This window comes from Pimephales promelas, chromosome 13 (assembly GCF_988280905.1).
Source record: "Pimephales promelas chromosome 13, fPimPro1.hap1.1, whole genome shotgun sequence".
Classification (NCBI taxonomy): domain Eukaryota; kingdom Metazoa; phylum Chordata; class Actinopteri; order Cypriniformes; family Leuciscidae; genus Pimephales; species Pimephales promelas.
This window is the reverse complement of record NC_142781.1, coordinates 30,407,375-30,421,477: the sequence shown is the minus strand read 5'-3', so window position 1 is coordinate 30,421,477 and position 14,103 is coordinate 30,407,375. Positions and strand designations below refer to the sequence as shown.

The 14,103-nt window shown below is 39.9% G+C and overlaps 1 protein-coding gene across 1 annotated transcript; it reads right to left on the bottom strand.

Moving 5' to 3' along the window:
- Nucleotides 1–344: 344 nt before the first annotated feature.
- On the bottom strand, nt 345–13,132 carry LOC120494248 (adenylate cyclase type 8). Its single transcript, XM_039693471.2, is given in 19 exon segments — nt 345–772; nt 1,529–1,646; nt 1,746–1,838; nt 1,937–2,083; nt 3,825–3,983; nt 4,819–4,900; nt 4,994–5,169; nt 5,255–5,353; nt 5,925–6,129; nt 6,246–6,346; nt 7,372–7,557; nt 7,666–7,855; nt 8,020–8,178; nt 8,437–8,564; nt 8,710–8,821; nt 9,340–9,470; nt 9,637–9,786; nt 9,933–10,876; nt 11,633–13,132. Coding segments are annotated over 18 exon segments (3,555 nt in total). The 5' UTR covers nt 10,824–10,876; nt 11,633–13,132.
- Nucleotides 13,133–14,103: the final 971 nt, after the last annotated feature.

Sequence of the window (14,103 nt, the reverse complement as noted above, 5' to 3'; positions counted from 1 at the left end):
TTTGTGCACAATTTGTATCTGTGGTACATATGAGGTATTTTATGTCATGGCAGGAATGAGGAACAATTCTGTAAAATGCCTTTTAACACGATTATCTGAACCTTTACATTGACTGTAGCAAGGTAAAAAGTCTCCTTAGATTTGGATCTCATTAGATTGTTTCATTATAAGAAGTTACAAGTGAAATTTATGAAAATATAATAAAATAAGTTCTACAAATATATTCTACAGACAAGTCCATATGAGGATTTTATAAGATATTTGAGGTATCCTTTCAAAGATGAAGGCAGGGTCTCAACTGAGTGTCATTCAAGTTACAGTGAATCCAGGTATGATGTGTCGCATCATAATCTTTAGTGGCTAAAGTTGCTGTTTGGCAGAGTGAAACCTCCATTGGTACCTCTCTGTTTCTCTCTGTGAATGGCCTGTACAAGGCCAAAGACCACAGCGGCCAGGGTGGTCCTCCCACTGCGTCCATTCTTTCCTCTGTCCGAAATACCGTTGCTTGCCATCTGACGCCTTTTGGTGCTGATGAAGTACGTTCGGACATGTCCCTTTCTTTCACTGACGCCTTTGATGTATATCTCACCACGCAACTCTAGCGCAAAGCCCCAGTCTGCTAGTATATTACGTGTGCCCTCGGGGACCTGAATCCTTCCACTGACTCCAGTACTGTCCATCCGACTTGCCAAATTCACTGTCATACCCCAGATATCATACTGGGGTTTGGTGGCACCAATGACCCCAGCAACAACAGGGCCATGGGCAATTCCTAGGGGGGTATATTGAAGTTACTCATATATATACTCATTGTAATTGTCAGAAATTATGGGTAACTGTATAGACTTCATATTCAGAGTAGATGGCATATTTAAAGGAACCGAAAAATATTTTTTATTAAGATAAGCAACACTTAACCCCTCAGCAAAACATGGTCTCCACGGTTTGCAGTGTATTTACTCGCTACTCCCAATGTGTGCACACTAACTTTAATGGGTTAAATGCAGTGCACAAAGTATGGGTTACCAATCTTGGCCTTTCACTTTCACTTTACAGTGACCAGGGTCTGTCAAGATCCAAAAAGGGCAAGCCTTCTGAAGCCATTCAATGCTAATTTATTACAAAATGTAGCTGAATTATTTCTTAAATGTGACATGACCAAAACCAAAAGGCTGTAAAAGACAGACGTACAGTCTGTTCATTATTTACAACCCATGTTTTTATGGAAATGATGACGCAGTGGATAAGACACATGCCTTTGGTGTGAGAGACCCGGGTTCGAATCCAATGTGAGACACCAATGTTTTCCTGAGCTAGACACTTAACCCCTAGTTTCTCCAGAGGCGTGCAACCTCTGATATTTATAGCAATTGTAAGTTGCTTTGGATAAAAACGTCAGCTAAATGAATAAATGTAACTGTATTGTGCTACACAACAACAGTCCAAAATATTTCTATATTACAGCCTCATTTGCATTAGATTAAATACAGCATCTACTTTGACTGAGGTCTATTCCACTAGCCATTACCAGCGCGCAGTTGGAAATTGTTTGAAGAATGTTTGTTGATCTCTCTCAGAGTCTCTTGCATAGCCAAAGCGAACAGAACCAACTCACTGATATGATGCAAGTCATTCAAAACACAAGACTGTCAGGATGAAGCACAGAACAATTATAGTGCATTACAGTTGGAAATTCCAAATGTATATAATTAAGAAGGCTAATCAAATGAATAAGAATGGTTTACCTGTTTATCGGGTGATAAACCAGATGCTGCCATGTAGCAACTGCCAATGGTTTTGATTTTCTCAATGTTCAAAAAATATGACTCTTCTAACAACTTTTCCAGAGAGAAACAAAAACAGTGAGGGCTTTGTATAAGACAGATGAGAGAAAAAACACCAGCACAAAAAGTACAACCTTCCATCAAAGTCCTACCTCATCAAAGTCTGCAATGATCTCATTGAGCAGTCTGAGACACTCAACTCCCTCGTGTTTGATCTCCTTTTGCTCATAGTAGTCATTAAAGCCAGCGATGGAGGCAAACATCACCCCCACCTCATCATAGGACTGAGAGTACAGCTCCTGAGAGGACAAAGACAACATCATGCATGGACTTTTATTTGGTCTTCGTAGTTTATTAGTTGTGGGTCATTACACAGGAATGCACAAAACAACTCCATTAAGGCTTTTTAAGTCCAAGTGCTTATAAAATAAAACAATATTGAGACAATATCATATGTGTACATCACATTTCTGAACATTTCTATTCATTCTAAAAGTGATGTGATCTCTCTCAGAGGACCTCAAACAAGAGTTATGAATTATACGAGTTCACCCGAGTGCATGTTTTTCTTTCTCAACAAAGTATTTCAGCTGAAATATGTTTAAAATGTCTAAAATGCTGAAGTTAGCTATAGCCTGATATAATAACATGGGAAATAAGCAGCAGTTTTGACCGTCTCCATACTCAGGTAAACTCTGCCTTTGTTCATGACTGCTCCTCAAGCCCCAATTGGCCCATTTTTGGACCAAAGTATTCGGCGGGCCAAAAAACCCTGACTGTTGGACCTTAGGAAGTCCCAACAGGCCCAATAGTGACAATAGAAATGGGACTGGCCCTGGCCCGACAGTGGAAACACGGCTAATGACTCTCAAAACTGTCCAGTTACTAGAGCTAATTACAACAATATTAGTTTTGTTCTCAGTCAGTTTCCTTTATAATAATAATAATAATAATAATTCGTTACATTTATATAGCGCTTTTCTGGACACTCAAAGCGCTTCACATAGAAGGGGGGGGATCTCCTCAGCCACCACCAATGTGCAGCATCCACCTGGATGATGCGACGGCAGCCATATTGCGCCAGAACGCTCACCACACACCAGCTTACTGGTGGAGAGGAGACAGTGATGAAGCCAATTGGTGTATATGGGGATGATTAGGAGGCCATGATGGACAGAGGATACTGGGCAAATTTGGCCAGGATGCTGGGGTTACACCCCTACTCTTTCGAAAGACATCCTGGGATTTTTTATGACCACAGAGAGTCAAGACCTCGGTTTAACGTCTCATCCGAAGGACGGTGCTCTTTTGACAGCATAGTGTCCCCATCACTTTACTGGGGCGTTAGGACCCACACAGACCACAGGGTGAGCACCCCCTGCTGGCCTCACTAACACCTCTACCAGCAGCAACCTGGCTTTCTCAGAAGGTCTCCCATCCAGGTACTAACCAGGCTCAGCCCTGCTTAGCTTTAATGGGCAACCAGTCTTGGGCTACAGGGTGATGTGGCTGTTTCCTTTGGAAACACTGTAAAACCAAAGTTACTCACTATGGAGCAGAAACAAAACAACCTTGGCATCTGTTTTCAGGCTTTCCCACTGAAGGCATCTCCAGCGCTAGAAAGCTTTTCTATATTAATACGGATCCTAAAGTTCTTGTCTGATCATAACCCTTCTTTTTCCAGTGATATTCCTCTGAGCTTTTCTCTTTTGTAATGTCTCTCTTTCTATAGTCTTTTTTCAAATCTCGCTCTTGCTCACTCTCTCTCCTCCCCCATCATGAGTGGGCATGCCTCCTACTGCTGATTGGCTACATTTTTATTGTGGTGCTTGGTCCGATCCACTTTCAACAGCATTTTGAAAAAAAAAAATCGTTTACTGCAACTTAAAGCTATTACTGTTTTCACCCGGCTGATGATAAGATCACCCTTGCATCATGGGAGCAAAGCATCTGCACAGGCAAGCATCACTCACATTTTCTTTAAGTTTGCTCAAAATTAATATCATCACTGATAGTTGCTTATATATGACTCTGATGTACCTGGTCATTTCTGTTCCTCTCTAGGAAGTGACGAGCAACGTGTGCAGGGAGGATGTTGTGCAATAGACACTCATTGTGTTCTCTCAGGTCTCTCATCTCCTCCACTTCCTGCTGAGCTTGCAAACGCCACAGGAAGTCAAGCCGTGTTGTGGCCTCCCACTGGATCAGAATGAGATGGCACAGAATAAGGAAAGATCCCAGATGTGTATTACAGTTTTCTACATTTTATAATTCCCTGTCAGATAATGACTACATTCTATATAGAGAATGTGTTGTCAAAACGGGAATACTGAAACCGGGGTTGCCAACTTTTGAGTTTAACTTGCAGTGAGAATTATACACAAAGTAATACACAAAAACCTTGCAATACAAATTTGTGTATTGTGATTGTGAAACAGAATTTCGTTAAGTTTAGTTTCAACATGTTACAATTTTTACATGGTGCAATAACTGCTGTTTTTACAAGTGCTTGATACAAATTTCACAATTTTAATTCATAAGATTGCGATAAGATTCAGATTAATTAAGATAAATATCAGGTACAGTAGCTACAAGTTATTTTTTCTCAAGGAAAAATCTTATAACCAATGCTGTAAACATAGAGGGAGCCCTGTCAACTGGTATTATTATTAAAGAGTAAATTAACAACTTAAATTAATAATAGTTATTTCAGATGTGTAAATCTGCTTGTGTGCACAAATACTATATTTCACAGTGCTGCCTAAACAACTTTGATGAGCATTGCACAGGTAGGGGTCAGGGGTCAGACTGGTCCAATCAAAAGGTTGAATTAAAAACCATTTCTCTTGCAATTATTGATGTCATACGCTAAACGGGCTGCACAGCACGTTAGCTTTTTTAATTTGACGTGAGATTTACTTTGGCAGGGTGAGAGCGTCAGAGAAAGCCTGAAAGTCTGTCTCATGTCAAATGCGTGATAGTTGGCAACCCTGGTGAAACTGAAAAAAAAAAAAAAAACCTGAAAAATTCATACCCGTCGTCCATTGTAAAACACAGCTATGATGAACATTGCCATCAACAGAATTGAGACTCCCTTTCTTCTGAGGTAGTGAGACCTTGATGGTATAAAATGCAAGTGAACGTTAGTATGAAAGTGTTTTTGTTTTGTGTTTTTTTTTTACTATTTGAGATTTATGATAGACACTCACCTGTTACTTAACTGTTTCTGCTCTGGTTGATGTACATACAGCATGTGGAAGGACACTTCGATGAAGTAAGCATAGACAGCCACCACTAACAACAGAATAGTCAACTTCAAGAGAGAGCTCAGCCTCAGGAACACAGCACAGGTCACCATAGAAACCACCCCACTCAGAATGAAGAACTGTGTATATAAACATAATAGGCATGAAATATAATAACAGGTAGGTGAAGTCTTCACAACAGGACAGTTTATATGGAAGTCACACCTCTGGATAGGTACAGGCAGTAAATGGCTTCTGGCTGGTGTGATAGTCCTCTGTTTCACTGGTGTTTATTTCTCTTGTCTCAGTGGAGTTGCACCATATCTGGATAAGCACAAGATAAAGAATTATAATGAATGGACCAAAATTGACATTGTAAAGCCCAATTTTTATCCTCCAATAAACATAAGGTGGAACACTATGAATCAATTTAAATAATTTGACGTGGTAAGAATTTGGCATTTTATCCAAATCAACTTAACAAAATACAAGGTGAGCAGGGTTAAGTGTCTTGCTCAAGGGTTGTGTTTGGATAACCCTCTCTAAAATATCTTTTGAGATTCACATTCGACATTCATAAACAGTTTATTTGAAATCCCACAGTAATCCTATCTCGAACCCTAACCTTGGTAAGAACTAATCCAAATCTCACAAGAGTTTCACAGAACAATGTTTATCACCTCAAAACAACCTTGGTCAAGGAACCAATGATGCGTGAATCAGCCAACCATCAATTACCAGCCCTGAGCTTTGCCCACTATGCCACACCATCCAAAAAAAAAAAACTACATATTTTGTTTGGGTATCAAATTGATTTACCTCCTAAAATGCAATCATAATCACAGAATTAAAAATGCAATTTAAAAAACAAAAACAAAATTCATGCAAATCTCACCGTGTCAAAGAGGGCCATGCCAAAATTGATGGCTATAGCTGCGACAGTGAGAATGTTCCGCATACTGTTGTTTTCATGGACCCAGCAGCAAAACTGCTGAAGGATGCCTGGAGAATGTTTAAACTCTTCAGCCAGGACCATCACAAGCAATATTAGATATCCCAGCAAGAACAGACAAAACTGTAATGCTGTCCAGTAATACAACCTGCAGGTAAGACAGTGGGGAATGGAGGTGAAGTTTAACATATCTAGCCTCTATGTAAATGTGACAAAAATATAATCTTTTTCAGGTGCTGAACATCAATTGAGTAGACTCTTTACCTGGGTACAGGGATGAGGGCTTGGACAGCCATGAGGAGAAGAAACATTATGAAGGAGCATACTAAATTGGTCTTAAACATCTCATCCCTCACCTGTGAGAACTGAACCAAGGAGCAAAATATAAACAGTCAGTTACTTGCTTTTGTTTTTGTTTCAAAAGACACCCTTAGGTTTAGAAAGAAAACAAATCTTTGGGAACTCAAAAGATTTACATATTTCAGTAACTTCATGTTTTATGATCAATTGGATTGCTAAATTATTTTCATGATGGTCTTTTCATGAGCTAAACTATACAAACCAGCGTTATTACTCGAGACCAGCTCATTCAAGCCAGAGACCAAGTCAAGTCTGAGTCAAGTCCTCATGCACCTAAGTTCATGACAGGACTCAAGCCCTGTTTACACCAGGTATTAAGATGCGTTTCGGTCGATCGGATCAAGTGGATGACGCTAAATACAGGAGCCAACATTTATTTTGAGCTTGTCCACTTTCGACCACTTCCAGAGGTAGTTGAAAACGCATTTGACCGGATTTCTTTCATGGTGTAAACACCCATGTGGTCAAAAGTGCACGAACAGCCACAAAAGACAACCTACTGACCTAACACTTAACATTATTGGAAGGCCGCTATAGCCAGATGGGATCTAAACTTTGTCAGCTGAAGACCCAAATTTGGTTTGAAGACAAAAAACGTACTAAGCACAATGTTCACTCTCCATTCTTGATTTCTAACACACACACAGCATTCAGCGTGGTCTTGCGGCAGTCAAAGCAAAAACGAAAGCTGCTGCTCTACAGATGTTTTTATGTTTTTTTTCCCATCATCTCAGGATGCGCTCATAAGTAAATTGCACAATTTTATTTTGGCAATTAGATCTGAAGAAAAAGATCTGAAGAAAAAAATCTTAGATTTACCCACCCATAGACCCTCCCCTCGAAAAAATCAGGACAGAAGTGGTTGAAAGTGGACGTATTGAAATACCAGATGTAAATGGGTATGTGTCTCCCTCCTCGTCTACTTGTGATCCCATCGACCATAAGGGATCTTAATATATTAGGTGTAAACATGGCCTCAGTCTCAAGTCCAAGATAATATTTTTATCACATCACATCCTGCGCCTTGTACCTTCTCCTCAATGTGTGCATCCTTAAACACCAATGTGGCTGAAGTAATGTGCTCTTGGCGCATGCGCTCACTGCTGCGGAGATCGACTGCATGCTCTATCCGTTTGTTGATCTCCTTGGATGTGGATCTGCTCACTGAGGATGTAGGAAGTTGTGTGTAAGAGCCACTGGAGAAGGAGGCCAAGATCTGCAAGGTTAAAGTTCAACAGAGAGAATTGGAAATCATCTTCAGTGTTATTCTTCTACTGATAGAAAGCCATGCACAGTTAATATCAATGATGTTGCTAAATAGAACCTCTTTGTTCCAGGGACGGGTTTTTAGATTTTCAGCTTTCATTTCATCTAGGTCCTCTTCCTTGTGGCAGATAAGGAAAGTGTCAATTTTGTATTTTCGCAGGAACTCATTGCGTTCATATCCACGCCCGTCCTCTGTTTGGTAGTTCCCATCCAAGCAGTCCAGAGTTGCGCGTGAAATGTGTATGCGTCTGTTGATAAAGTGGACAGTCAGAAGAGAGTGTTACACACAAAAGCAGTTCCTTTTAACTCTAAAGTGAAACTGCGCCAACATTAGTAACTAAAAGACTTAGAGCAAAGACTGGGGAAATGTGTTCGTATGATATCTACCCTTTATAAAGTTTTGGTCACTCACCCAGGGATCCCCCCTGCTTCAAGCATGTTGGCAATGCCTACATCCCAGGACCACACATCAAACTGCCATTTTTGTAGACCAAGAACCCCACAAAGGACAGAGCCAGAGTGGATCCCAATCCGCATATCCATGTCAAAGTTCAGCTGTTTCCTTATAGATCTAAGTATACAGACATAAATCCTTAATGCCTGTACAAATAAGCTCAGAAGGAGAGTAAACTATTATTAGATTAAGCCACAAATATATGTGGAGCCATTGATTCAGCTTTGCAGATTGAGGCAACCTAAATAATGTTTGCCTTATCCAGCGCTACAGTTTTTCATTGTATGCACTTTGATCGCCTAAAGCACACTATTTCTAATTCTACAGAAACTCTCTGAACTCATTGGTTATACTGGGAATAGCACTGTGTTGTACCGTATAGTGCTGATCATAGCTAGTCCCATCTCCACACAGCAACTGGCATGTGCCCGCTGAGGCTCTGGTACTCCAGACACACAGTAGTAACAGTCCCCTAAGATTTTTATTCTCAAGCAGTCATATTCCTAAAAAGACACACATTGGAAATATCAGCTGAACACATCTTATATGAGTTTTAAAATGGACTTTGGTGTTCTGTCAGTGATTTTACATTAAGACACTCTAAAATACCAATTTTACCAGAAAATCAAATAAAATCTGAAAGCATACCTCGGCTAGCCGGTCGAAACGTCCAAAGAGCTCATTGAGTAAGCGCACTAACTCCTGAGCAGACATGTTCATGGATAATAGTGTGAATCCCTTTATATCAGCAAAGAGAATACTGGGAAAGAAAGATAATGATGAGGTAGTGATAAAGGTTACTATAGACCATTTCACAAGATGTAAACACTGGTCCAGAAGCACTTCCTGTTTCAGTTTGTAACTGTTTTCTTTATTTCACGTGTAAAGAAAGCATCTTAAAGATGTTTGTTTTACTTTTTGATTCAGTTTTAAATGTTCTGTTGGTTGTATTTTATCCCAGCTTTTATGTAGTGTTAAAAAACTGAAACAGGAAGTGTTGTTTACATCTTGTGAAATGGTCTATAATAGTTTAATATAATCTACAAATCAGTTTTTAATTTCATCTTTCCATGAGGACCAAACTGCACATTACATTTACAGTGGCATTGGGGTGTTAAGGACAACACTGACATTGCATTATTTAGGTGATCCAAATGGTTGGTATTTTTAATCCAAATGATCTTCTCTGGAAAATTATTTTTCACCACGAATTGAATGGTCATATTCTATTCATCCTCGCTGTATAACTTATCGCTAAAACATGTCCATGTTAGATACCTGACATCTTTGTATTGATGGATATATATTTTGTGAAATTGCTGTGGATCAAGGTCATCATCCATAGAAGTCATATCTGCAATCATCTCCAAGGCAACAAAGCGGGGTATGATTGACAGCACCAAACGCTCCTGAGGCGGGAACAAAAGCTGACCTCAGATATTCTCACTGAACCAACTTTTACATATTCTACCAGATGTGTTCTTCCAATCGTAAGTATTAATGCTAATTTGTTAACATTATTGGACAAAGGACACTAGAATCTCAGCAAAACCTACAGACTTCAATTCCACTTGCCTGTCTCTGGTTTTCCATTTCTAGTTTCATACGGCCTTCGATGCAGCGGCGTGTCTCAAGAAACGCTTGTCTCTGGGACCGGTCGGTCAGGTAATGGATGAACAGACCTGCCACATTCATGCATGTGTACAATAAAGCCTTGGCGAGAATCTAAAGACAAAGAGGCCAATTGAGAACCAATCTCTTAAAAAGGAAAATTGAATTATTGTAGTCTACCTGGGATGACTAGAGCAAGATTGATAAATGGTTTGTTTGGTTAGACAAGGAACATCTACACAGGTCATCCATACATCTACCTTTCTGAGCAGTCCAACTTCACTGAGGTGACGTGTGGTCTCTGCAATGAGGTGCAGTATGGAGGTGAGTGTGCCAGCTCCGATTGCCCAGAGCAGTGACAGTGGCAGCAGAGTGTATGTGGCAAACAGGTTGAACAGAACATACCAGGATTGGTCTCTTTCTAATCCGTATGCCAGCCCCCCCAATATCTGAGCAGTCTGTGACAGCCAGCTAGCCATACCAGCGTAATGCAACCATCTTGGGGAATGTGAGCGTTTACAGGTGAGTACCAAAACACACAGGGCAGTTGCGCAGGCCATGAAGAAGCCCGTAAACCAGCCCAGCAGTACGTCCGAACTGTCCGGTGCCAGGGCCAGGTAGAGCAAAAGCAGGTGTAGTTTGGCAGCTGCATCAATAATGTTGGTGACGACTAATGAGGTTCTTCTAGTGTGCGATGAATGGCGCTGGTAGAGTTTCTCGAGATCTTTGGATTTGAAGATGTGTCTCAATGTTGGCATATACACCCCATGGATGATGTGGCCCCAGTGCACAAAAAAGTCAGCATCACTGACATAGCGCGCAGACGCTCCAGTCTGTGTACTAGATGCACTGCCTCGTTCCCCGAAAAAGGATGGATGAACTCTGGCAGCCGAGGAACGCCGTTTAGTCATGCCCCGTGATGCTTTGCTGCGTATCTGTTGGTTGATTTCCTCAATATAGGCATCAGTGACATGAATCTTTTGGGCTGGCTCCATGCCGAACTGCTGCTTCAGCTCCCGTTGGATGATGATGTGTTTCACTGCGTTCTGCCACAGCAGTTGTTTGCGCCGTACACTAGGTGACATTGAAGTGGGTATGCAGGATGGTGGCTGCATATTGTGGATGTCAGTTGTATCACTAAACGTTACCATGACAATCACAGGCTTATCTTGCCACCATTACCATAGGGACATAGGGACTCGCCCTAGAGAGAGAGAAAAGGAAATTCAGCACTTCACATGTATTTTCTCTAAAGCCATAAGCACTTCACTTCTAGAATTTAAATAAAAAGTTGAAACTTCTCTATAAATTAGACTCCTTGTTACTTTACTCGTTGCTAACTGCATTAGTTTATTTATTTATTCTACAGGTGTACAAGTTACAACTGTTTACTGCATTGTTGACACATCAGACTGAACTGCTTAGCTGGACCTGTGATGTCTCCCTCTAAAAGAGGCTGCCAGATTTAGCACTGAGCTTCATAATACTGTTAGCTGCTATAAACAATCCCTTACTGTGTGGCTCTATCTCGCCGTACACAACCCATCCCACACCTGTGATCCCAACTTAAACCAGCTCTTACTCAGAAAGATCAGTTTACAGATTTCAAATGTAAACAGAAGTAGTCAACGAAACCATTACCACAGAGTACATTAGAGTGTAAATGTTGTTTCTAAAACTAGATGGAAAAAAATTAGGTAAAACATTTTTTTTTCAGTTCATTTCTATATAAAATATATTTTTGTTTTTACACTAATATAGAAACTGACCGGAAAAAATTATAACTTACACATTAGGATTGTTTTCAAGTAAAATTAAAATAAAAAAATATATAAAACAGATTATTTATAGATAAATTGATGTAAAAATTATTTTGTTGTATATTTATACATAAAAAAATAAATATATATTTATCATTTCCAATACTTTAAGTATCAATCATTAAAATGTATTTGCTTACCTGTGAGTTAATAAACTTCCCAAAGCTTCTTTGTACATTTTCCTGCTCTTAGAATAATCCACTTGTTCAACTCCATCGAAGAGTCGTTCCTTTGATTCTCTTGATCCTACATATTGTTGTTATACACAGCATTCTTCTCAAAATGCAGGTAAAGGAAGACAGACAAAAAACCTACGCAATCTAGATACCAACTTGGTGATGAAAAAGCACAACACGTTTTTACGACTCATTGAGCTGAGAAGCGATCAACAGATTGCCACGCCGAAAGCGAGACGGAAGCTCAAGTTTCCCAAATAGGATTACTTACTCAGCACTCATGCCCTGGCTACTCAAAGCATCCATCACTGACATCACATGATGCACAGTAGAGAAAACTTTAGCTAACAAGAGCCCTTCGGGGTCAAAGGTCAGTACCTTAAAAATTCTGGGAGATTTGTCAATAGATCTTTCATGAAATATATGTTATTAGTATAAAAGGCTAAACAAAGTAAATGCAAAATAAGTGCAGTGTAAAAATGGTACATACAATTTGGACACTACATTTATATTTAGATGAAATACAGGCAGGGCAGGGCATAGAAATATATATAGATGCCTCATTACATAAGTAAGCCGTCCGCCATATTGGAGCAGTCTGTGAACATTCAAGAGCGAGCTGACTGAGCATCTGCAACCGTAATTAGATGCACGTTTGAATAAAATATCTATATATGAAATAGACTTCGGCAGATGTTTTCAACACAACAAGACGAAGACATCAGCTGACATTACAAAGTTACCACAGTAAAAGTAAAAACATTAAAATTATCATAGTAAAAATATATAATACATGTAATAACACAAACCAAACACAATCTCATTTCTTCGAGAATTTAAATCTTGGCAGTTTCACAACCAGAAGCTGCGCAATGATGTGGCATCATATACTTTTAGTGACGACATGCCTGGAGAGGTCAAATGAGGCATCTACATATACATATCTGTGGAGCAGAGGAGTAAAAGAAAGTATCTTATTGGCTGAACTGAGCTAAGCAGGTCAGTAGGATCAGTTAATGTTGGCTATAAGCTGGATAAAGTGCTTGCGACAGAATTTACTAATTGTGCACTATGCACAAGACTTCGGACAATGACCTGATGAGGAGAAAGTCTTTTGCGAACACACCAAGTAAAATCAGGAACTAAACAAACAAAGCAAACTAAAAGCGAGTGACTCAACAACCCTTTGTAGCCCACAACTGTTGCCGTACCAGGAGACAATAATGGTACCAATGGCTGATGTACTATTGTGCCATTTAGTTTTTTTTTTAACCAGAGCAATCATACAGTGTATATAAATGATTGTCCACAATCACAGTTCTCAAATAAGTGCACATTCTCATTACACATACATTTCCTGAAGAAAGTGAGAGTGGTACTTGCCTGTGCTACACTTTCTGCTAAAAAAATATTAGTGTGGGTAAGGGTAGTTACTACAAGGGTGTTGCTAGTGTTTTGGGTGGTTCATTTACTAGGTAAAAATAGAAAAATAAGTTTATAGAGGCTACATGCGTTTCCTGAAATTTAAACTCGCGACTGACACCTGTGGCCAAAAACAGAACTTCTCTTTTCCTTTCTGCTCGCTCTCGCAATGCGCGCTTTTACGTGCACACTTAACATCTGCTGCAAGGAGGTCAACATTATGTTTACAGAGGTAAGAACATTGTTTGAGATAAAGCTTGCGAGTGTAGGCTACTTGCTGACTAGCGGTGGTGGCAGGGTGATCTGAAACGTTTAACATGAACGTGCTTGACGTCACATCCGCAGACAGCACGGGAAAAGTCCGACCCGACAGAAAATAGGAAAAATAGGCTTATAGGTGCAGCAACTGTGAGCGGACAAGGTGTCGGTATGCTCATCAGGAGATGTTTTAGTCATAAATGGTAAAATAAAAAGGGTATTGTTACGTTTATTTTGGGGAAAAAGTTGCATATAGCCTCTTTAATACTTAGGGTTAGGGATTTCATCAAACACCTGAACCTAAGCAAGTAATTCATGCCACCAATATGCTTCACATGAGGAAAATGAGGAAACACCAGAGTATTATGGGTAGACATATTGAACAAATTGACCATATGTCTTTATCTACAAAAAAATACTGCATCACATTAATGGAAATGAAAAGTTAAATGTGCTTTTCATGCAGCTTCATTATTGGGAGAGGATGAGGTTTTACTGTGGACTGTGGTCTATGGGCTCTAGAGGGACTTAATCAGCATTAGCAATGGTAGCTTGGCTCTAATGGGATTCCCAGAGCTCACTAATCAGTTAATACACACATGATTCAATCCAGTCCTCCTTAAACAGCAGCCGATCTATCCTGAGCCGTGCAGGCTGCCAGGCACCTGCTATTTCTGTTCCTGGCCAAACCCTACAGGAGCTAAACTTAGCATTTACTTTTCTAGTTCACAAGGAAGTCAAACCACGAGCGTTTT